Source organism: Herpailurus yagouaroundi, unplaced genomic scaffold (genome assembly GCF_014898765.1).
Source record: "Herpailurus yagouaroundi ecotype Mexico unplaced genomic scaffold, PumYag 216, whole genome shotgun sequence".
NCBI classification, from domain to species: Eukaryota; Metazoa; Chordata; class Mammalia; order Carnivora; family Felidae; genus Herpailurus; species Herpailurus yagouaroundi.
Window position 1 is genome coordinate 9125862 of NW_024412447.1, and position 24962 is coordinate 9150823.

General features: G+C 55.9%; 1 protein-coding gene across 1 annotated transcript in view; it reads right to left on the reverse strand.

Moving 5' to 3' along the window:
- The window catches only part of SRRM3 (serine/arginine repetitive matrix 3), a 56671-nt gene that overhangs the window by 18159 nt on the left and 13550 nt on the right, over positions 1-24962 (reverse strand). Inside the window, 5 exon segments of the mRNA XM_040455657.1 lie at positions 194-223; positions 740-820; positions 921-1049; positions 9929-10030; positions 16865-17129. Of these exon segments, the coding sequence (XP_040311591.1) occupies positions 194-223; positions 740-820; positions 921-1049; positions 9929-10030; positions 16865-17097 (575 nt within the window). The 5' untranslated portion in view covers positions 17098-17129.

Below are 24962 nucleotides of genomic sequence, written 5' to 3' on the forward strand. Positions count from 1 at the left end.
CAAACCCAAATGTTAGAGGCTCCAATGGTGGGATTTCTGGCCTCCGTGGGCACAGCTGGCACATTGGCAGTGTCCAGGGCCTGATGTGGCAGGCCTCCTGCCTCTGGGGGATGGTCTTGGAGTCTTGCCCACCCACAGACATCCCCACTCCTGTCCCCACCCCCCCCCGCCCCTGGTAACCAGTGATACTGACCTGCACTCAGAGTCCAGTCTCCTCTTTTTGCTGAGGGCCAGGGAGAGAAAAGGACAGACAGTTGGACAGAGTTAGTTGGGGCTCCAGAAGTCTGCAAGGGATAGGAGAGGGGGACACACAGATGGGGAGCCACAGATGTGACCCAGCTAAACCCCTCCTCCCCGGGCCACTCACACTTGTGGTGGTGAGTGCAGGACCGCCGGGGGAGCGAGAAGGGGGGACTGCGAGCCCGGGTCTAGCGGGTCCACCCAGGAGCCGGATCAGTGTGTCTAGTTCTGGGGTAGGTGAGTGCCAATAAGGGGAGAGGGCTGGGCGAAAGGGAGGGGCTCCGCGAGGGGGAGGAGCCTGGTGAGGGGGCGGCCCTTCGTTCCCCCCCCCCCCCCCCCCCCCCGCACAGTGAGGGGGCGGGAATCTGTAAGGGCAAAGGGTCGCGGCGAGGCGCGGGGCTCACAAATGCAACTTTGGGTCTCCTGCCCGCAGAAGGGTGCGCACCTGGGGGACCCCACCGTGCCCCTCCCGCCCCCTCCGGCCGGGCGGCGCTCTCACCGGCTTCTCCGGTGGCCGCCTTTCTTTTTCTTCTTCTTCTTGGGAGGGGGCGACGCCGAGCTGCTGGACCAGTGCTTGGTCCTGGGTGAGAGGGGGTGGGGGGTTGGGGGTGGGCGGTGAGGGAGGAGGGGAGGCTCTGGCCCCCTTCCCCCCGCCCCTCCCCGCCGCGGCGGGCGCTGACCTGTACCCCCGGTGCCCGCGGTAGCAGGCGGCCGGGCAGTCGCAGTCCACCGGGCCGTCGTCCTCGTCCAAGGGCGCGTACTCCAGGCCCGGCTCCGCGCCCTCGAGCAGCCGCGGGGTCTCCGCCACGCTGCCGGCGACAGGGACGCTCACCACCCGCGCCCCAGGGCCGGGCCTTCCGCCTGCCCCTTTCTCAGCGCGGCGCCCCGAGGCCTGGTCCTCCCGCAAGGTCTGCGGGATGCGGCCCCGACCCCTAGAAGGTCAGTCGGGGATCTGGGCGACCCAAAGAGCCGCCTCCCTTGCAGACACCCGGCCTCAGCCGGGCCCTCCCGCCCCTTCGGCTCCTTCTTTGGTCTCACCTCTCAGTGAGCCCCCTCCACTCGCCGAGCCCCTCACTCCCATTCATAGTGCTCCTCTGCCCTCCCCAGCCCCCCTTTCCCGCACAGAGCCCCTTTCACCGATCCCTGTGCCCCTGAGCCCCACTGTCCTACCCCTACCCGCCTGCCCCTCGCTCAGCCCACTCCCCGTCCGCAGCCCCCCTTCCTCTCGTGAGCCCCGCTCTCCCCACCCTCCTAGCTCCCTAACCCCGCTCGCCGGCCTGGTCCCCACCCCCCTCCCCGCCGAGCGCCTCCCTCCCCGCCCCCATCCGGTCCCCCCGCCCCGGCCGCGGCTCTGAAATATTCATGGCCTCTCCTCGCCCTCCTCTCCGCAGCCTCCCGAGGCCCGGCTGCTCTTCTCCCGCTGCCGCTGCCGGGCTGTCATCAATCACCGCCCGGTGGCAGCGGCGCGGGCCCCGCCACTCCGCCGCCTCCGCGGCTCCCCATCTATCTTGCAGAGCCCTCCCCTGCGCTCAGCAGGGACCGCAGCGTCCCGTCCCTGCTCCCGGCTCTGGAGCCCACAGCCGTCTTCCGCCACAGATGTTCGCTCCCTGCGGGCGCTTCGCCGAGGGATGCTCTCTTCCTAAAGGCAGCGGGGCTTGCGGCTGGAGCATGAGCTTTGAAGCCGCAGGCGTGGCCTCATCGTGCACTGGCCCTGAGTCCCTGTGTGACTTGGTACCTGTCATCCCCCCTCTCTGAGCCCCTTCTCCGAGAGGAGCGTGATAACTGTCACAGGGCCGCTGGGGGATTCTCTGGGGGAAACAGTACTGTGCAACTTCTTCTTCAAGCCCAGAAGCGACCCTCCAAAGCCCAGCTCCAGGGTAATGGCTTCAAGGTGGTGGCTTCCCCACTTTCTGTTCTTTGTTTCTGGCTCAGACAGTGCCCTTCCCAGATGGAGGCTCAGCCCTGCTTCAGGTACCACTACCCTCACTCCTGGGTGCTGTTCGCCAGGCTCACTCTTTCCCTGCCCGGAGCAAGGCAGGCCAGCACTGGGGGTGGCAGAGCATTAAGGACATGACACGAGCTTTGGATTCACACAGACAGGTCTCAATCCAGGCATGACCATGCTCACTGAGTCCCCAGGCCTTTATCTCCACAAGCCCGAAAAGAATATCCCAGCTGAGGAGAGGATTAAGTGAGATTCGCTCTATGAAGCTCCTGACATGAGCGACAGGCCTGGCCCCAGACGGTCGTCCCACACATGGTTGCCACTGTTAGACAGAGGGACCCCTGTCAGACACTAACGCACCCTCACCTTCTCCCCACAGCTACAAGGTGAAAGAATTTCCAGGAGCAAATCTCTAGTAGAGCACCCACTAATCTGTTCTTTGAAGAACTGGTTTTGTAGGGCACCTGGGTGGCTCAGTTGGTTAAGCGTCTGACTTCAGCTCAGGTCATGATCCACAGCTCGTGAGTTTGAGCCCCACGTCAGGCTCTGTGCTGACAGCTCAGAGCCTGGAGCCTGCTTAGGATCCTGTGTCCCCCTCTGTCTCTGCCCCTCCCCTGCTCCCACTCTGTTTCTCTCTCTCTCAAAAATAAAACAAAAAAATAATAATAAAGAACTGATCTTGTATAAAAAAATAAAAGAATTGGGGAGCCTGGGTGGTTCAGTAGGTTAAGTGTTTTGACTTAGTTTTGGCTCAGGTCATGATCTCACAGTTTGTGAGTTCGAGCCCTGCATTGGGCTTTGCACTGACAGCGAGGGGCCTGCTTGGGATTCTCTCTCTCTCTCTCTCTCTCTCTCTCTCTGCCCCTCCTCTGCTCATTCTCTCTCTCCCTATCTTAAAATAAACTTAAAAAAACAAAAACAAAAAAAGAATGTACCCCAAATCTGACAGTGTTAGCTAGCCTGCAGGCCAGTATTAAGAATGCTGTTTGGTTCCTAAACCCCGACCTGGCCCGGGGCAACCCTGAAGTTGCACGGGTAGTGTGGGAGGTTTCTCTGGGGCAACGGAGGTGGGGGGGGGGGGGGGGTTACCGTCATTCCCCCTGCACCCCACAGAGCCAAACATCCCCATACCCCTCCATTCAAACCTCTCTGCTCTTCCCCACATTCCTCTTCCTGAAGCCAGTGGCCTCCTTCCTGTTCCTGAAATCTCCAGCTCTTCAGCCTGTCCCATGCGCCACCCCCCCCAAACTGTCCCCTACCCTGACGGTTTCACCCCCACACAGCCCTCAGCCGCACAAATGCCTGACACATAAACACTGTCTTTGGCAAAACTTAAGGGCACCTCAAACACTGTGGGTGAGCCGATGGCAGGAGGGAGCTCCGGAGTCTATCCTGACGAAAATGTGATAAAGGTTATTTACAAAACAAAACAGCTCCCTCTGGGCACTGCCCTGGGCGGGGATCCTTTTTTGCCTGTAACATCCGAACTCCTCCTTCCCCACACTGTGCCCTCCTGCTCTGCCGGCTGCACCCCTACAGACATCTTTCTTCCTCTGTCCTGGGGACAGAGCTTCTGTATTCTCCCTCCCTGGGGACTTCTCAGCTGGCCTTTCTCAGTCTGTGGTCCCTTCCGAGAGATTTACTTGGGCTCTCGGCTGCTGGGAGCATTGAAAGTACAAGCACAGGGCATTGAGTAGTGGGCTCAGGGAGGGGCACAGGTCTCAGAGCCTTCTGGTTCCAGAACCTCTGTGTCCTGCAGGTTCCAGGGGTATAAAAGGGCCTAGGCTGACGCTTCTCTTGCTGACTTTGTGCAGCTGATATCAGCACATCTGTTTTTCAGGATCTCCCAAGGCTAGAACCCTGTGTTCTCCTAGCCTGCCTTTCCTGGATGATAATATCACCAACAATAATGTTCTCTAATGTTTCAATTGCCCTCGAATGTCCACAAATCCCAATCAGAGTCACTGCCTGATTTAGAGAAATTGTACCTCCCCATTTTACAGAGGAGAAAACTGAGGCCCAGAGAAGGAAAGGAACATCCCCTTTGGTTTGGGAACTTTTGACTAAAGGATACAAGTTCACTTATGCAATTGGCTTTGAGAATTCATGTGCAAACAGGACAGGCCTTGACTTCACTGGCCAGCCCCTGCTGCCGATGTTAGCTCAGCCCTGGCCTCTACTTTATAGACACAGTTGTGGTTGTATTCACGGAGTTCTGGATAGGCATGGAGTTCTAGATTTGTGTAGCACTTCCTCCTCTTTTTAAAACATTTTTTAAAAAGTTTATTCATTTTTGAGAGAGAGAGAGACAGAGTGTGAGCAGGGGAGGGGCAGAGAGAGAGGGAGACACAGAATCTGAAGCAGGCTCCAGGCTCTGAGCTGTCAGCACAGAGCCTGACGTGGGGCTCAAACTCACAAACCTCGAGATCATGACCTGAGCTGAAGTCAGACGCTGAACCAACTGAGCCACCCAGGTACCCCCCTGCTCTTTTTTTTTTTTTTTTAGGTTTATTTATTTATTTTGAGAGAGAGAGAGAGAGCATGCACGCACCTGTACGTGAGCAGGAGAGGGACAGAGAGAGGGAGAGAGAATCCCAAGCAGGCTCTGCACTGTCAACACAGAGCCCCATGTGGGGCTCAAACTCACGAAATGTGAGATCATGACCTGAGCCAAAATCAAGAGTCTGATGCTTAATCAGCTGAGCCACCCAGGTGCCCCTAGTACTTCCTGCCTTTAAATTCGAGTTTGTCATCTAGTTGACTCCTCACCACATCTGTGGAATAGGTGCGGGAGGCGTTACTCCCCTGTGATACAATGAACCCAGCCCCCACAGAGCTGAGCAAAGCCAGCCAAACAGTCTGGGTCTAGTGACGAGAGACCAAGAACAAACGGACCAAGGGTCCTCACCGCACAGGACATGTGTTGGACCGGCCGCCACGGCCAAGGCTCTGACCTGAGTAAAGACTGCCTGTCACACGCTCTTCCTCCTGCCAGCAGCTTCTCTCATTAACGGGTTCTGTTTCCCATTAGCCAAGAGCATAATGGCCAATCAACAGATGAATGAGTCCAGACAGAGGAGGGGAGGATTCCAGGCAAAGGGTCTGCTTTCCCAGCTCATTCACTCAGCTGGCATGCCAGGTCTGCCTGGGGCCTGGGACAGGGACAGCGGTGGCAGGAACAGGGATGAGCAGGATGGCAGGACAGGTGGCGGGAACAGGGATGAGTCAGGCCTGAGGCCCCTCCCCTTGCTCCACACAGTGCATGGGGGCGTATTGTCAGGCACGATTCTAAGCACTGTGTCTGTATTTATCTCATTTAATCATTTAATGCTCAAACCGCTCTGTGACATAGGTACCATCATGAAAATTCCCATCTTATAGATAAAACCATGAGGCACAGAGATGTCACACTATGCAGCAAACCGGATGCACAGGAAAAAAAAAAAAGACTGGAATTTGCTCACTGTGTTAGGGAGTAGCTTATGAATATTGTTTTCCAGAAACCCTCTCTCCCGAGCATTTTTTTTTTAATGTTACATAACTAGGAAAACAATTATTCTTAAAGCTTGTCTAGTAGAGTGAGGGAAAAAACAAAATAGAACTGAGAGCAACCACGAGAAGTAAGAAAGCATTGTGTGGATTCCAAAGAGGAAAACGGTTTACTTTTATCCCGGGAATGTTGGTGGAGTGGTTTTTAGAGGCAGCCCTGAATGATGGGGTGAATTAGAGCCAGTGCAGAGGGGCCCAGGGTGTTCCAGACCGAGGGCCCAGGGTGAGCAAAGGCATGGACCTGGGAACAGCAGGTCGGGCTGGCTGCTGCCTGAGGCTGGGAGCGGGGAACCGGGCTGGGTTGAGAGTGTGGAGACCCTTCAGTAGGAGGCCAGGGCGTCCAGGGCTGCATGGATGGTGGGGAACCACAGAGGGTTTCGGGGGTAAGATAGGCTCCCAACATCAATCAGTTTGCAAGGACAAAGGCGTGTCCTCTCTCAATGTCTCTGGGACCTGACTCCTGTCTGTCATCTGGCTTCCAGATTACCATGGCAGCTGCCCCACGGTTCTCCCCGCCTGTCACCCTTCTGATTCCTCTTTCCAAGAAGAAAGTCCCCAAACACCTGTCTGACCACATCACACCTCCTCCAAACCTTCCACCGGCTGCCACCATCTATGGAATCCAGTCCAGGTACTGCAGCAATATGGTGTCCTGGCGGTCTGTCTCAAGAGACGGTCACTCAAACTGGTAGATTAATTTAAGATCACTGGGAGTGATCCTGCCCCTTTAAGACCCTTTTCCTGAAGGGGAGGTACCATAGGCTCTTACAGTCCATGGAGGGTTAAAATCAGATATCCCTCCTCTCTTCCTCCTGAGAGGTGACATTCTACTGGCTCTGGCATTGTCACCTCCCTCTAAGAGGGCACTGGATTTCTCCATGTCTCAAAATCCAGTCCATGAGGGGGTTGGGGTATTGGGGTCAGGAAGCCAGAGGCATGAGCACAGAGATTGCCGAGTGGTCCCTTTTATAAGTAAAGAAGTAAAGGCCCAGAGAAGTCAAGGATGTGCCCAAGTCACACAGCCGGGGTGTGGTCGGTGTGGTCGAGCTGGGATCCAGGGCCCGGGGGGTTAACATGGAGCTTGGAGGTTGGGACAGGTGACGTGTCTGACACCAGAGCCCACACTCTCCCTCCACTACCCCAGACTCCGAGCTAGGAAGCGAAGATCCACGGTCTGATGCCAGGTCCACAGGAAGGCACATGACCCATCGGTCACCAGCTCCCTGTCACCTCTCTGCCTTGGGCCTCGGGCTCCTCCCAGCCTGCGAGTTATTATCCAGGCCACCATCAGCCTCCTTAGCTTGCCTCAGTCACCGTTTGGAGTGCTATTTTCACATCGTTTTGGCTCCCTGAGCTAGAAGAAACCTTCCGGCCCCACCCCTTTTCCCACGTAGAGGAGGAAACCCAGGCTTTGGGGAAAATCGGGCGAGCTGCAGTGTTCTAGGTACCAGAGAGAGAGCAGTAAACAAAACCGATAAAGATCAGTCTTCTGATAGCATCTTCTAACACGCTAGCTAGCGGAATCCCAGGACCCAGCCTAGTCTACACTCTTCTCTGCCTCCAAAGCAGGAGTGCTCCCTGATCATCGAGTCTTCCAGACACTGCCTCTTCCAAGGGACCCTTCCTGACTGACCACCCCAGCCTGTCGCTCTCGCTTCCTCTACTGAGCACACACAGGGCTTCGTGGTTCAAGCGGCCCTGGTGTTTCTTGTCAGGGGTTGCTGGTGATTCCTGGTTTCAGGTTTCAGGTTTGTGTTGTGGGGGGGGGGGGGGCAGGGGGCCCCCCCTTCCCCTCGTCTCCTCCCTGCTCCTAGCACGGGGAAGGGTGGGGGGGGGACACCCAGCACAGACCCTCAAGGACATTTCTTCTGATGATGGACACGCTGGTGAATTTCCCAGTGCATCCTGGTTCTTACAGGGGAAGATATGATCAAGACCCCTGGCAAAGACTTGAGAGCACCCCCTGACAGGAGGCATCTCAGCAGGGGAACAGGTGAGATCCCCCCCTCCTGGGGAGAAGAGGGAAGGCAGAGGGAAGGGCCCAACATCCGGGAGGAGGGCAGGGGCAAAGGGAGACAGAGAGAGCCACCAGGGGAGGCAGGAGGAAACACAGAAGCCAGGGGAAAAGTAGGCTTCCAGAAGGGGAAGCACAGTGGTAGCCCCGACTAGAGAGAGGCCAGGCCTGCCGAGAAGCACGGGCCACCGGAAGTAGGACTCTGGAGGCCTTGGTGTCAGCAGGTCCCAGGGATTGGGGCGGAAGCCGACCACGGCTGCGTGGCCTAAGGAAGTAGGGGCAACACGTGCCTCATGGTCTACAGAAATTCGATTGAAAAAGGAGAGAAAAACGTGGGACAGTGGCCAGAGGAGGAAGCAGAGCTGAGGAAGGACGGGGAATTCAATTAAAAGGAAGGAGCCTGGAAGGCACCTGGGTGGCTCAGTCAGTTAAGTGTCCAACTTTGTTTGGCTCAGGTCATGATCTCGTGGTTTGTGCGTTCAAGGCCCACATTAGGCTCTCTGCTATCAGTATGGAGCCCGCTTCAGATCCTCTCTCCCCTTCTCTCTGCCCCTCCCCTGCTCACGAGCGGGCAGGTGCATGTGCGCTCTCTCTCTCTCAAAAATAAATAAACATTAAAATAAAAAAGAAAGGAAGGAAGGAAGGAGCCTGGGAGAGGGGAGAAGGGCACGCTTCTTGCTGGAAGGGCCAGGGAAAGTGGCAGGAGAGTCCACACAGGCCTCTGTCCCTTGCACTGTGTAGAGGAGGGTGATTTTCCAGAAAAGCACTGGGGTGATTTGAGGGGGCACAAGTGGGAAAGCCAGGACCTCCGAGTCTGGAGGTGGTGCGGGCAGCAGCAGGAGGATCCGGCTCTCAGGAGCTTTAGGAAGGGAAGAGAGGTGCTGTCCTGCTCTTGGTGGGGGTGGGGGGCAGGGGGCTGGATGGGCATCACTGAAGGGAGGGCACGGGAGTGGCTGAGGGTGCTGTGAGTTGAGGGCGGCTGCAGAGAGGGAGGTGGTGATTAGCGCCACCTTATCGCCTGGCTCCCCCAGATCACCCGTGAGCCCCTCGCAAGCCTCCACTGCCCTGTGTTTGCTCCTCTCCATACCTGAACCAGAGAGGTGAGATTTAGGTGGGGTACGGCGGGACTCCCCCACCCCCGGAGCCCCCAGCCATCCAGAAGGACAAAGAAAGGGCTTCCCCGCTGCCCACCCAGGTTGGCTACTCCTGCGATGCTGTTTGTCTTTAAGACATTGGCGACAGGAGGGGCGCCTGAGTGGTTCAGTCGGTTAAGCTTCCGACTTTGGCTCAGGTCATGATCTCAAGGCTTGTGAGTTCAAGCCCCGAGTTGGGCTCTGTGCTGACCCACTGGGAGCCTGGAGGCTGCTTTGGATTCTGTGTCTCCTGCTCTCTCTGCCCCTCCCCCACTTGTGCTCTGTCTCTCTCTCCGTCCTCAACAGGAGAATCTCTCAGAACATGCTGCTCTCTTTTTGTTTGGGGTGTAAGCAAAAGTGACAGGGGTTTAGGGGCCTTGGCAAAATGCCTGCTCCTCAAATTAGTCCCCCCCCCCCCCCGAAGAAATGCCAAGAGTATTTACCTTGGCTGCTCTAGAAGCCTCTGTCCTGCCCAGAGCCAGAACCAGGTAGGGCTCTGAGGCTCAGTGAGGGGAGGGGAAGGCCCATTGAGTGGATTCCATGAAGCCCCCTCAGTGCGCACTGCCTGCCAGGCATGGGGCGCGGTCAGCCATCCAGTGGGGCCGGGACTGGCGCAGGGACAGGCTGCCCTCACACTCCTACAGCAGCCTGCTGCACTCTTGTGTGGCATTCTTGTCCCCAGTTTCTCTAACCCCAGATAAATCTGCCTCCCCATAGCTCCCCTGTTGGATGCCAAGCCCACGGCCCATGGCACACTGGTGTTCCTCCTGTCCTGTGAGGGGCGCAAGATGTGACCCCTGCGGAGCCCTTGCTCTCTTTACCTGATGGTTCTTTGGCCACACTAGCAATGGCATTCGGTGTGTCGGTTCCCACTTTCCGGAACATGTGCTTACTCCGGGGCCCATTTTACAGGTGGTAATAACTGGGGAAGTGGGGCTAGCCTGGGGCCACACTGTCAGCCAGCGGCCACGCTGGGGTCAGAATGTTTTTGAAGTTTCCGGATCACCCTCCCTCCCCCACCCCTACCCCCAAGCAGTGAGCACTCACATGTGGCCCCCAGGCCGGTCCTCCCTGGTCAGCATTCCCTCCTTCTCCATCAGCATCTGCCGGAAAGTCCTGACCTTCTGTCGGGTCTCCTCCTCCGAGTACCTGCAGGGGCACAAGGAGGGTGAGGGCTGCCCTCTTGGCTTTCTTTCCCTCCCCACCCCACCCCCGTCCCCCCCCATCACAAGTGCACCTTCCAGCTTGCAAAGACCTGTCTGAGGTCACACGACCAAGCAAGGCTCTCAGCCCTGGGGAAGCTCAAGGCTTTTTGCGCCAAACCAGACAATCAACCAACTAAACAAGCAACGACCAGCCAAACAAATGGACCAAAAAAAGGGAAGAGTTGTCCCGGGAGGTGGGGGAAGGGGGGGAGACTGTGGGGAGGAAGCTGTGCCCTTCCTCCTGGTCCCCCCCCACTCCCAGGGCAGGTCACCCTCCCACGTCCAGGCCGCAGTCACTCTCTGGAGACGTTTTAAGGGAGAAGTGAAGGTCCAGGACTTTTCCGCTTTCCTGATCCTTACAATAGCCTTGGGAAGTCCTCAACTCATCCCGACCTCTGCAAGAGCGAGGCTGCAAGTGGCTTGTCCCAGATCCCAGTACCAGATCCATTGCTTCCCTGTTTTGGGGGGGAGGTGGGTGAAGGCTGGTCTTTTTTTTTTTTTAATGTTTATTTATTTTTGCAGAGGGAGGGAGAGAGAGAGAGAGAGAGAGAGAGCAGGGGAGGGGCAGAGAGAAGGGGAGACACAGAATCTGATGCAGGCTCCAGGCTCTGAGCGGTCAGCACAGAGCCCGATGCCGGGCTTGAACCCACAAACTGTGAGATCATGACCTGAGCCGAAGTCGGACACTTAACCGACTGAACCACCCGGGAGCCCCAAGTCTGGTCTTGAATGGAGTCCCCCAACTTCTCTATTCCCTTCCCCCCCCCCCTCCCTAAGCCTGGGTTCAGGCTAAGGACCAAAGTCCAGAATTATCACCCTTGCTCCCACCCTGGGGTCAGTCATCATCCCCTGTCACTGCATCCCTGTGACAGCCTCTTGGCTCCTCTGGCATTTCCCCCTCCAGCCTGTGTCCATGCTGCCCCGGGGCAGGGTGTGGGGGCCTTCTCTCGCTCAGCCCTGTGCCCTGTGCCTGGTGCACAGCAGATATCGCGTCTGTTGCCGGATGAATCTTGGCCTCCTAATCCCCTCACCCTCCCATCTCTGGGCTGCAGGTCATTGTCCTGGATGGAAAACATGGTGGCAAAATAGGACCGGGGTCCCGTCTTGTCTCTGTCCTTCACTCACCATCCACTCTGTCCTCACAGCAGACCCAGGCCTCTGCACTCAGTTTGTCCATGAAAATGGCACGTTGTTGCCTCTCAGGGACCCCATCTCTGTCCTCCCCTCTCTTCTCCTACCCTCCTTCCCTCCCCTTCTCCAGCAAGCATTTGGGATTGGCCCAGCCTTTTTGGAGAGCAATCTGGCAATTCCTTTCAAAAGCCAGAAGAAATGAGCACATCTTTTGCCTCACAAAATTAACTTCCTGGTTTAGCCAGTGGAAATAATCATGGCTAAGCACAAAGACGTGACTCATGGGCTGTTTACCGCAGGACAGATACCCCCGACCAGGTTAGGTTGTGTTTCCATAGCAACCTGTGCCTCCAGGTCCCAGCAGGTAGCTCCTGTGTTGTTACCTGTCGACCGACTCCTCTGTATCCTGCACTGGCTTGGGGGTTCCTGAGGGCAGAGACCTTGTCTGTCTGGATTGCCATTGTGTCCCAGCATCTGGCACCTTGCCTGCCACATGTGGCCTCCAAATTGCTTTGACAAATGAGTGACTGGTGACGGAGAGGCATCGAACAGTTTGAAGGTTGGATGTTCGTTTTGGACACTTGACTCTGGTGGCTGCGTGGCTAGAGGCGGGGGATCTGGAGGCAGGGAGGCCGGCACTGGCTACTGCAGGGCTTTGTGTGGGAGACCGTGAAGTCAGAGCTGGGCAGTGGGCGTGGGGAGTGGGCGGGAGGACCCAGGGGAAGAAGTGGACAGCAAGGCATCCAGGATGCAGGGTGGCTGGGACCTGGGGACCGCCTGCCGACTGGCTCATGCTCATCAATGTCCACCTCTGTCCCTGTTAGGCTCAGACTCGGGCATTTGGCTGCAGGTGCCTTGGCCTTGTTTGCTGGGCAGTGCAGAGCCCTTGGTCGGCTGGGCTGTCCTGGTGCCCGGGAAGAAGGGGTGGTGGCCCCTTTTCTGAGCAGTGCAGGCACATGGGAACTGCTTCCTTCTCGCCTTCTCCTCAGGGGACCAGCTTGTCATTGGCACCAACATTGAGACAGGCAGCAGAGGCCCTTCCACGCTGCCCAGACCCTGACTCGTGGATCTCTGGGTGGGAGAGACAGGCCGGCTGTCTCAGGCCATGGGGCCCTGGACCTGGTGGGGCTGGGGAGATGGCCCAAGAGCAAGGCTGGGCCGCATCCTCAGTTGAGTGGGATGGGCTTCAGGCCAGGGCCCAAGTTCCCCAGACTCCTGGAGTCTATGGAGCATAGGGGGCCGGGGGGTAGGAGCAGGACTCAGGGTTCGCTAAGACCTGGAGCAGGACATGTGCAGGAATTTAGGGCCCATCCCAGAGCAGGCAGGTCTGAGGCAAGTTGACGAACTTCAGCGCAGGCCATTGGGAGGCCAGGAGTGCTGGATTGAATCGACTTGGAGGCTTAGGGAGGACCCCTCTATGCCCCAGAGCATCTTGCTAGGAGAAGGTGGGGACCCAGGGATGACCGTCTGGTTACTGGGCAAAGAGGTGTCAGGTACAACCTCTGCCTTCAAGTCTCCTGTTCCCTCGTATCTCTTGAGGTCAGCCCTCAGCTGAGGCCACGTTGGACAGTGATTAAGGGAAGAGGTCCGAGAACCAGGCGGTCCTGCGTTTGAGTCCTGGCACCCGCCATTTTCTAGCTCTGTGACCTTGACCTCTACATCTGTGAAAAGGGACAGTGACTTGTCTTTCAAGGCTGTCACAAGGATTAAGGGAAATGATGCTTACAAAGCACTCTGCGCAGTGCGTGGCACATAATAGCTGCCCAATAAATAGTAGTGACCAAGGACCCTTTGTCCCAGAGCAGGAGGGACCGAGGGTCTAGCTGTCCCGGGCTCCCTGCCTTCTTCCACCCTACACCCCTGCCAGGTCAGCAGTCTCCCAGGTCGGGAATCACCTCCGGTCCATCTCCCTGTTCTCCCAGAGGCAAAGGCCGAGGTAGGGAGGCTGCTACCCCGTCCTTGCGAAGGTGGCAGTGCCTGCCATGCAGAGGCCTGGCAGCCGTGCCAAAGCCAGACTGGAAGTCGAAGGCTTGGCCAGGGGACTGGGGACAGGGACAGCAATGACACCTGTCTCAGTGCCCCAGGCGCCTGGCTCAGGCAACCTGGCTCCCTTGTCTCGCCTCCACTCTATGGGCCACGAGGGAACGATGTGCCAAATTCGTCGTTGCTTCCTGGACCGCCCTCTGAGGCTGGGGCAGGGTGAGGGGACACTGCATTACATTTTTTTGGGGGGCGCCTGGGTGGCGCAGTCGGTTAAGCGTCCGACTTCAGCCAGGTCACGACCTCGCGGTCCGTGAGTTCGAGCCCCGCGTCGGGCTCTGGGCTGATGGCTCAGAGCCTGGAGCCTGTTTCCGATTCTGTGTCTCCCTCTCTCTCTCTGCCCCTCCCCCGTTCATGCTCTGTCTCTCTCTGTCCCAAAAATAAATAAACGTTGAAAAAAAAAATAAAATAAAAAAAAATTTTTTAATGTATTTATTTTGAGAGAGAGAGAGAGAGAGAGAGAGAGAGAGAGAGAGAGAGCACAAGCGACGGAGGGCCAGAGAGAAAGAGACAAAATCCCAAGCAGGCTCTGCACCATCAGTGCAAAGCCCGATGCAGGGCCTGAACTCCCAAACTGTGAGATCCTGACCTGAGGTGAAATCAAGAGCTAGACACTTAACCAACTGACTGTGTCACGCAGGTGCCCCAGAATACTGCATTTTAAAAGAGGTCCTCAGAGTTGAAAATGTTTCATTCTGCCTGTCTCCACCCAGACTGGGATGCTCCTACGTAATCACTTCCTGGGTCCCTGGGTCACTAATTTGTTCTTGACTCCAGCTCGGAGAGGGTGGGCGGTCTTCCTCTTCCCATTTGACGGATTTGGAAACAGAACAGGGAGAAGGGAGGCTCCAAGCTCCAAGCCCCAGAGCATGGCTCTGCCTGCCTCCGGGGCAGAGGAAGGGGCACAGGTTGGGGCTGGGGTGGGAACAGCACATCACACAGGCGAGGGACTCTGTCCCTGGCCCCATGGTGATTGCAGGCTGCGTGAAGGTGATTCCAATGCAGCATCAATCACCAGTGAATTAGCCATCCATCCATCAATATTAAGGAAGGGATTGCTTTTTAATGGGGCCAAAGAATGTGTGTTCCTGTGACTAGTGGGAATATCTGTCAAATGCCTGAGAACCTGGTAAACAGACTCGAATGAACCCGTGTTTGTAGAAATGGATATTAATGACCGGATTTTGTAACAGAGCAAGGGTCCCCAGTGTTTGTGGAGCACCTTCTGGGGACTGGCTGGAGGTGGGAGAGCCCTGTACATCTTCAGCCCACAGGACGTAGAACAACTCCCAGTAGCCATAGCTTGCTCAGTTCTGGATTGTTGGGTTCCGGAGTGGCTGTGCCCTCCACTGACCAGGCTGCCGCTAGGGGTTTGGGGGCGGGGGGAGGGGCACTGGTGACTTGAGAGCTAGCTTTACAGGAGACTCCAGGCTAAGGACCATCTGGAGTGAGGGCTTGGGCAGGTCACGATCTTGCGGTCCGTGAGTTCGAGCCCCGTGTCAGGCTCTGGGCTGATGGCTCAGAACCTGGAGCCTGTTTCCGATTCTGTGTCTCCCTCTCTCTCTGCCCCTATCCCGTTCATGCTCTGTCTCTCTCTGTCCCAAAAATAAATAAACGTTGGAGTGAGGGCTTGGGTAGGGTAAGGGGTCCTGACTGGAGACCTAGTGGGTGCGTCCCAGAGAGGCACGGTCCTTGATGCCAGGGGACCAACACTGAGGTCATGGTCAAATGACCTCTGCCTGACCATCCCCTCTGCGTGAGGCTGCCCTCATCCTGCGATGACCTTCTTGTGTGCCGTGAGGGTCTGGGGGCTCCTGGAGGAGAGGGAGATTCAGCCAGGGGAGGAGGCTTGGGGAGGGGAGGAGCCCCATGAGAGGGGTGCCTTAGGGATTCCCTGGGAGGATGGGGCTCTTCAAGGGGGAGAGAGGGGGCTCAGGAAGGAGGTGGGGCTGTGGGAGGGGGAGGGGACAGTTTCCAAGAATGCAGCGCAGAAGGCTGGCCCTCTTCTGGCCCAGGCGCCCCTCCTGTTCCCTCAACTCGCCCACCTGCCCGTCAACCCTTCACTGCCCAAGTCGCCCCAACTTATTGGGATTTGCAGGTTGAAATAAGGTCCGTGGGCTCTCCTCTTCCCACCCCTACTTGACCCTGCCCCTGGGGATCTCATTTCCTCTGTCCACATCCACGGCTCATCAAACCTGGTTTCATTGCCAGCTGGAAGCCTCCTTTCCGTCTGCCTTCAGCTGCTTTCCATCCATTTATCCCTCTCGGCAGGGACCCCCCCACCCCCACCTGGTCCCCAGCTGGAGATGAACACCAAGTCTCTGTGTCTCAGGGGCCCTGCCTGGCAGCCTCCCTGAGGACCCTGGATCTGGGCCCAGCCTTGGCTCTGCCTGCAGCCAGGGACTGTCTCTGTCTGAGCTTCAGTGTCTTCCTGGGCTCTATAGTGATGGTGAACCATGTCTTGGCTGCCTCTTGGGGAGCCCAGAGGCCTGGACGGACAAAGGCGAGGCTTAGAAGCACTTCTGTACACAGGCTGTCTGTCCCAGTGTGGCTCCGGGCCCCAGTGCACTGGGCATTTCCAACTTGTCAGCTCCCCAACAGTGCCAGTCTGATGGGCGGGCCCTGCTCCTCACTTTGACTCCCTCAACAGCCAGCCCAATAGTTTCAAAATCCTCAGGGTAGATACAAAATGGAAACTCAAGACTACCAGCTTTCCTTAGAGCTGCACAAATGGGAATGGCTTTGTTCTGTTTCTTTGCCTCCAGCCCCATGTGTCAGGCCTGTCCTGTCTCCACTGGACTTTTGAGGAAAGTCCCTAAAAAGAGCCTTACTGACTGATCGATGCACAAGCCCTGGCGAACCCCTACTCATCCTTCAAGGCCCATTCGAATGTCTCCTCTCAGAATCTCTCCTCTGAGCTCCTGAAGTGCTTGGTCCTCTCCTGTCCTGTCCTTTAACCACGATTCCAATCCGTTTTATGCTGGAGTTGGCTCTAAACATGGTTGTCTCTCTTCTCAGTCGGGGAGGGAGTGAGGGGCAGTCTTTGAGGAAGTGACCCTGATCCAGCTCCAACATTGTGCAGCACGGTGGCTGGCGCACTTGTGTGTCCCTGTGACTGGGTTTGAACTGGACAGGTAACACTGAAGCTTCTGGGTGTGGCTGCTGGCTGGGGTTCCTCTGCTGAAACCACAGGTAGCCTTGTACTAAAAAAAGCCCATCGTCCCCTCTTGCCTGGCTGCAGCACCCACCTTGGCACAGTCCAGGAAGCTCAGTAGAGTTGTTTTCGAGAAGGGGAAACTGAGACCTTGAGTTGGTTAGCATAGGTGTTTGCTTGCTTCTCCCCCGCCCCCCCCCCCCGGACTGGATGTTTCTGGAAGACATGGACTGTGTGTCTCCTTGGCTTCTGTGAATCTGAGCCTAGTTCAGAGCTTGAAGTAGAGCAGGCGGCCAAGACGGTTGATAAATGAATACAAGAAGGCAAGTTCTGGCCTTGCAGTGGCTCCACCTGGACTGGCTCCGAGTGCGGCCCCTCCCAGCCTGACTGCAGTCCGAGCCTCGCCCGGCCCCGCCCCGCCCCGTGACCCGCCCCGCCCCGTGGCCCGCTCACCCTTGCTCCTCCATCATCTCCTGCAGCTCCATGCACTTGAGCTCCACGCGCCGCTTGCGCTCGTGGTCCAGGATCTCGCGATGCGCGCGCTTTACCAGGCCCGGCTCCGCGGCGCGCAGCTCCTCCTCGGCCCGCGGCCAGGTCCCCGAGGAGGCCCCCGGCTGAGGGAAGCCGTTCGCCGCGTCCGGTGGGGACGGCATGCCGGCCGCCCCGTTGTTCACGGTGGAGGACATGGCGGCTGGCCCCGGAGCCGCTGGCCTCGGCCCTGCGAGACAGACACAGACACCAGGCGGGATGGTCACTTCTCGGCCACCTGCTAAGCTCCTCTCCGCGCGGGTTAATCCTGGAGATTTAAAGGCCCACTCATGGCTCTAATCCGCTCCCCCTCAAGCTGCAGAGGGGGGCGAACGTCAGGTTAGCACCTTCGGGTCACGCCTCAGGGCATGAGGGGAGATTGGACCCCAGGCTTTCCCATCTGTAAAGTGGGTTCATGCAGGTTGGACTAGATGGCCTCTAAGGGCCCTGTGCTTGGAATAGTCCTCTCCAGGGAGGGACCTAGCAACCGCTTAGGGCAACCCTCTCTCCCTTGTACCAGTTCCTGGGCCTGAATTCTAGCCTCTGCTTGCAACTCCCTTGTGGTTGTAGGCAACCACATTGGTCTCTGGGAAAACGTGTTAGGTTGTTGTTGTTTTTTTTAAGTTTGGTTACTTGCTTGCTTGCTTATTTATTTGTTTGTTTGTTTATTTATTTAAGTAATCTCTACACCCATCGTGGGGCTCAAACTCACAGCCCTGAGATCAAGACTCACATGCTCTTCACACAGAGCCAGCCAGGTGCCCCAGGTAAAATTTGTTTGTTTTTTGTTTTTCCCTTCAGCCTCAGTTGAACCCCCCACCTCCTCCCCCCAAACACCCATTGTCCTGCTGGCCCATGCGGTCACGTGTGTCCCCAGCTCCCAGGGCAGCCCTGCGGAGATAGGAAGATGAAGTCAACTGCATTCCCACCACAGATGCAGGTTGCAGTTGATCTGGCCAACTTTCCCAAAGCCAGCCTTCCAGCGGTGGGCCAGATCCAGACTGAAGCCCCACAGGTCTGTCCCCTCCTTTGTTCTGGAAACACTGCTTCTGAAGATACAACCAAATTGGCACTGACATTAGCTTTCCAGACAGCCACATCCTCCTGCAGGCTCAGGGCGAGGTGGGCGTCAGCATGTCTTGAAAGGTAAGGCTCCACACTAGGCTCAAAGCAGAGTAGGCATACACACACGTGCAAGCACACGCACGCGCACACGCGCACACACACACCAAGGACCTATCTTGACAGAGGGGAGGCACCTCCTGAGCTATTTCCATTTCCTTTCTCCTAGGCTCCAGCTAGTTGCTAAGCAACAGGGAGGCCTTCTTCCCAGCGAGTGGGATGGGAGAGAGGGAAGGGGTGGAGGGAGGTGGGAAGAAGGGATTGGGCATGTCTGGACATCCTGGACGGGGCCTTTCCTGCAACACAACCTCCCAACACACATTCCCCTCATGGGCCTCAGAGTGATGGCGTGGGAGGTGTTCAGAGCCACAAAACCTGGAAGGTAGAGAAGGGGACAGAGTGACAGACAGGGATGATGAGGTGGCGATGAGAACATAAGCTCATGTGTCCATCCCCCTAAATCCCAAGTCCCTGGGTTCTAGGCCAGGCTCCTCACTCCTTGCTGTGTCACCCTGAGGATGTCACTGACCCTTTCCGAGCCTCTGGTCCCTACCTGTGCCTGGGAGCATCATCCAGATTTTTCAGGAGAGGAAGGCTTTTGGGACTTTACAGACCAAACCTGTTCTTCTAACCTCTCTCTCCATCCCTAAGCCCTGCCAGCTTCCTGCCTCTGTCCTAGCCCAGCCCTGCACCCCAGCTCCACCGGGGCCTCTCCTGGGGTCACCCACAAGCATCCCACACTCATCAAGCCCCACACAGAGCTCTGGGAGCCCTGTTCTCCACCTGCCTTGGCCATAGTGCTTGGCCCATGGGTGACCCTTCTGGCTGTTGGTCACCTGTGCCAGGAACACATGTGGAGCTTGGAGACCCCTGCTGCCCCGGCCCATCACAGCTCACCTGTCAGCAAGTTTGGTCCCCCATCCCTTCTTGGTATCACTTCCATTTATCCACTCGCTCCCCTCCTGTTGCCACCAAAATCCAAGCCCCTCACTCTGATCTGCTGCTCCGGCATCCTGCCCGCCTCCCCGCCCCCTCATCAGCAACCTGAGAGATCAGTCCAGGAGCAAATCAGACTGTGTCATGACCTGAGTAACAGCTTCTGGTGGCTTCCGGTCGCTTAAAGTCGTGCCACAGCCTGCCTTCTGGTCTAGCTGTAACCACCCCACGGACACCCTGCCACACAGATTCCGCATCTCTCTTGTGTCCAGGCTTTTCCATTCAGTGCTCCCTTTCCCTGGGACTCCTTCTCTTCTCCTGACTCCTTTGTGTCCCCAGAGTCACTGCCCATAGGCATCACCACCTTCTCGAAGGCTTCCCTTAAACCCCGTGGCTGGTGCCGTCCTGCCAGAGCCCTTGCCGCTCACTGTTGTCACTGTGGACTCACGGGTCTGGCTCCCTCTGTGCTGGGGACAGTTTGGCTTTCAACTCCTAGTGCCAGCAAAGTGCCTGAGCGAGCGGGCGGTGCCCAGTGCACCTGGATGGAACAAACAGAAGATATCACAACACGAGGCGGGACAGAGGACTACCTGGTATAGTCCTTAATATGGGTTGCAAGATCCCTTCGCATTTTGCCTTACGCTGTCCTGCAACTTTATCCCGTGCTACACCTCCTCCTGCAAACAACATCCAGCCCTTCGGCCTTGGTCATCTGTCCCAAGGCATGTGCTCACTCCTTTGTGTCCTATGGTTCCCCTATGCTGGGATTCCAATTCCTCACTTTTCCACCTGGGGGACTTGTGTTCATCCTTCAGGGCCCAGAGATGTCACCGCCTCCGGGAAGCTGTCCCTGCTTCTGAGGAAGGGTGAGCCATTATCTCCTTGTGCTCTAGCTCTGTCCTCACCTCTATAGATAACGGAAGTTCGACTTGTTCTTTGCATCTGACCCCCCTTCTGAACTGTGAGCGCTTTGGGGGGATGGATCCCTTCTTTCTGGTTCCCCAGAGCCTACCCAGCACTGGCAATGGAAGAGGCGAGCTGAGGGTATAGGGATAAAGTGCTTAGGCCTCGGGGGAGCCAGGTTCTGAGAGATGCTGCTTTGCACTCTTTCCTTCTGACATGGGCGTGGTGCCCTTGCCTAGAAGTTTGTTTGAGCTCCTTGAAGGCAGAGGAGGGGAAGCTGGTGGGAGCAGTGCTGAGCACACATCTCCAGACCCTGAGCTGTTCTATCCCTAGAATCAGGAGAACGCCCGGCTAAGTAAGATTGCTGGACTGTCCAGGTAATCTTTCAGACGTGTCTCTAAGAAGTAAAAGAGAGAGGTGCATAGGCATGGGGGCAGGGACAGTCTGGATTTTCACTAGGACAGACGGTGGATTCTCCCAGCTTCACCTGGTGAGTTGGAGGCCACTAGACAGGAACCAGAGGCAGGTGATTGGAGGATGACCCCTGAACCCCAAGACGAGGGGCCAGGCCCCTAAGAGTCATTGCACGTGAAACCTGCTTCTTTCCAAGTTGCAGTTGCTGGGCCTGCGGACCAGGGAGTTACTGCAGACACACGGTCTCTCTGAGAGGCATTTGACATTATTTTTTATGGAATCCCTGTGAAATTGCATAAAGAGAGAGAAAGATTGCGATTTATTGGAACTAATATCCTGTTCTGCACCGTTGTAATTGGCGGATAGATTGACCTGTGCTCAAAGGGAGCTGATTAATGGGTTGATGTCACATTAGATGGAGGTATTTAGTGAAGGACCACAGGACAGGGCTCTGTCCTCACCCATGTCTGATCCCGTATGGTCACCACTGACTGGATGGAACATTGATAATCTGATGATCAGATTCATAGACGACAGCATGAGGGAAAGCTTCTAAATACAATCAGTTTCTAGAAGGACTCAACAGGCTAGAAAGATGGGAGGAATTGAAGAAGGTTGAGCAGGACAGTGAGAAATCCCTCACTTGGAAACTGGATCCCGAATTCACTTTCTAAAAATGGGATAGACATAATTTAAAGCAGCGTATTTAGAAAGGATTTAGGGGTTTTTCAATGGTCACGACCCAATTTGAGTCAGTATCATAGCGTGGTGCTAGAAGTGCGTGTTCTCTTAGGCTACATCAACAAAAACACAATGTCTAGAAGGGGGAGGTGATAAGAATATACAGGTGGTCAGAATCCCCATCTCGAAATACTTGAAGGATGGTGGAGGATTTAGGCCAAACCTGGCTGAGTCTGTGGGGAAGCTTGTTAAAATGAGGTAGGGCTTCCAGATTTGGCAAATGAAAATACAGGATGCACAGCAAAATTAAACTAGAAATTCATGAATTTCACATTTGGGGCAGACTTATACCAAAAAAAATTCCTTGTTTATCTGAAATTCAGAAAATTTTTAGGAGGGAATCTTTTTTTTTTTTAATTTTTAAAAAATGTTTACTTACTTATGAGAGAGACAGAGACAGAATGCGAGTGGGTTAGGGGCAGAGAGAGAGGGAGACACAGAAGCAGAAGCAGGCTCCAGGCTCTGAGTTGTCAGCACAGAGCCCGATGTGGGGCTCGAACTCACAAGCCGTGAGATCATGACCCGAGCCAAAGTCGGACGCTCAACCGACTGAGCCACCCAGGCGCCCCAAGAGGGAATCTTTTTTTTAATGCTTATTTATTTTTGAGAGAGGGAGAGTGAGGGTGGGGCAGAGAGAGAGAGAGAGAGGGAGAGGGGATCTGAGGCAGGCTCCGTGCTGATAGCAGAGAGCCCAATGTGGGGCTGGAACTCACAAACCATGACATCATGACCTGAGCTGAAATCAAGAGTCAGACGCTTAAACAACTGAGCCACCCAGGCACCCCTGAAATTCAAATTTAACTGGGTGTCTTGTATTTTATATGTCTATCCTACCTGGGACCCACCCCAGACCTACTGAATCCAAGTCTCTGGGGCATTGTTAATGTTTGCCCAGTGATTCTGACAACACACTATCTCTGGACCGGCAGCTGGGGGCTGGCGTCTAGAACAGCAGTGCTAAATTTTATTTTTTTAAAAAAATTTTTTTTCAACTTTTTTTTTTTTTTTTTTTTTTTGGGACAGAGAGAGACAGAGCATGAATGGGGGAGGGGCAGAGAGAGAGGGAGACACAGAATCGGAAACAGGCTCCAGGCTCCGAGCCATCAGCCCAGAGCCTGACGCGGGGCTCGAACTCACGGACCGCGAGATCTTGACCTGGCTGAAGTCGGCCGCTTAACCGACTGCGCCACCCAGGCGCCCCAGCAGTGCTAAATTTTATTAGGCGTCAAAGTCACCCAGAGGGTTTGTTAAAACACAGCTTCAGAGTTTCTGATTCAGTAGGTCTGGGGTGGTGTCTGAGAATTTGCATTTCTAACAAGTTCTCGAGTGCCCTTGATGCTGTGAGTGAGTCCTCGATCACACTGAGAAGAGGAAAGACCTAGACAATCTGGGCTGCTCCAGAAGAAAGCCAGGACTCCTGCAGGGAAGTCATCTAGAGCAGACTTCAGCTAAGTCCGAGACAGGATTTTTTTGTTTTTTTTTTTCCTAGCAATCAAACCTTGAAAAAAAACAACAACTAAGCAGTTCATTTCGTCCCAGGATAAGTGAATTCCCCATCACAGGAATGTTCCAACACGAGATAGACATTATACTCACTCAGCAAATACCCACCCAGCATCTACTCTGGGCCTTACCCTATGAAAGTCTGGGAGCTCATGGGCTGGGTTGGGAGACCAGTGGTGTAGTGTGATCAAAGGATTCGAGGAGTTTCTGCAGCTCAACCTGGTTGGTCAGGGACGGCTTCCCAGAAGGGGTGAGGCAGGGCTGGAGACAGGGACACTAAAGCACATGAGGCCTGGACCTCAATTCAAGAAATAAATGGATGCGGGTGACTGGGTGGCTCAGTCAGTTAAGTGTCTGACTCTTGATTTAGGCTCAGGTCATGATCTTATGGTTCATGAGTTCAAGCCCCATGTAGGACTCTGCACTGAGAGTGCAGTGCCTGCTTGGGATTCTTTCTCCCTCTCTCTCTGTACCCCTCCTGAAAATAAATAAATAAACTCAAAAAGAAAGGAAAGAAAGAAAGAGAGAAAGAAAAGAAAGAAAGAAAGAAAGAAAAAAGGAAGGAAAGGAAGGAAGAAATGAAAGGAAGAAAAGAAAAAAGAAAAGAAAGAAGGAAGGAAGGAAGAAAGAAATGGGTAGATTTGGCGGGACCATGACTGGCTGGATGTAGGACAGGGGAAAGTGTCTTGAATGACAGTGGGTCTCTAGCTTGGGAGACCGGATGGATGGTGCAGGCCATTTACTGTGATGGGGAGCGTGGAGGGCAAAAGAGGGGTGCGTCGGGAGTGAGGAGCTTGTGGGGGTCAAGCAGGCAGATGTGGGGCCTGAGCCATAACATGTTGAGGTCCTTGGGGACATTCACACTGAGTCCTTTAGAGGTGGAGCAGAAAACGGGAAATGTTTTCTCTGCTGCTGATTGGCTGTGAGACCCCGAGGAAGTCACTCTCCCTCTCTGGACGATGAGGACACTGGACTCAAAGGTCCCGTGGGTCCTTTCTTACTCTAGAAATCTAGGTAATGCTAACTCGTATATATACTGCCAAGCCTTCAGCCCATCCTCTTCCTGCGGATGGAGTCAGTGGTCAGAGCCACACCAGCCACCTCGAGAGCTCAGCCCCGAGGCTGTCCTCAGCACTGGGTCAGGTCCCACGGGCCAGCCACACCCATGTGCACATGGAGTCATGGAACTCTAATTTAATGCCGGCGGGGCAGGGGAGCATCTCCTCTCTTGCTGGCCAGGAAGGGACTCCAGGGCCAGAGCCCTGACTGAGTCCCTGGGCTTGCCTCCTTTCCTCAACCCAAGCGGGGCTCCGCTGAGGCCTGGCTGAGAACAGGATGGAACACTTTCTGGCTGCTGGTACCTCCAAGTCCAGTTCTGCTGGTAGAGATGAAGTGAAAGTGAAGCAGCCCTTCTGTGCTGTGGGGTCCAGTCTGCTGACAGGGCCGGAGGCCTCTCAGCTAATGAGATCATCACTCACCCCGGGGCTCAGAAGGGTAGGACGCTCAGGTCAGTAGCGACCCGGCCAGGCCTGGGAGAGGCGGCCGCAGGACACATACGCGTCTGAGGGGGAGCGTGGGCCCTGTCCTGGGGAACTCTGGTTTGATGGGGAGACAGGGCGGCTCTTTGGGAACCCATGAGCTGAGTGTCATGTGACTGAAACTCTGTGCCTCAGTTTCCTTGCCTGTAAGATGGAACTAATGATAGCATCCTCCCCAGAGACTTGCTGTAAAGGACTAACCCCTGGGAAACGCTATCACAGTGGGTGCCTAGCGTGCAGTGAATACTGGTGGTTGTTGACTGTCCTCTTTTTGGACACGGTGGGTGTGAGGAATCCCCGGAAATCTGGGTGAAGATGTCTAGGAAGCCCCAGGTCAGGGGGTCTGGCACTTGGGAGCCCATAACCTGGGCCTGACTTGGGGGTTGTCATTACATCGGGAAGACTGAAACCCCAGAGTGAACCAGGGAGTTAATTGTAGAGGGAGGAGAGGGCAGAGGCCGGCCAGGGCAGGGGATGGGCACCATTCCAGGGGGCTTGCCGGACTGACCCCGGCCGCTTTCCCTTCCCTCCCTACAGGCCACTTTTCCCCCTCCCCATCTTCTCAGCCCCCAGCACCGGGGCACCCCAAGGCAGGCCCCCAGGGGCTGCCTTTGCTCCTGGGGTTCAGAAACCTATCTGGCCCAGAGCACAGCACCCTTCTCCTGGGGGCTCGTTTCCCTGCCCCTGCGCGCCAGAGACCCACCTTCCCAGCGATAGTGCCAGGACTCAGGGCCACCACCCCCTCAAGGTACAGGCCACAGCTTCAAGCAAGCTCTAGATCCATGGCCACGCACAAGTTAGCCGCCATCTTGCCAGTAAGGTCCTTCCGCTGTCTCCTGTTGGCCCAGGACAGGGATGGGGGGTAG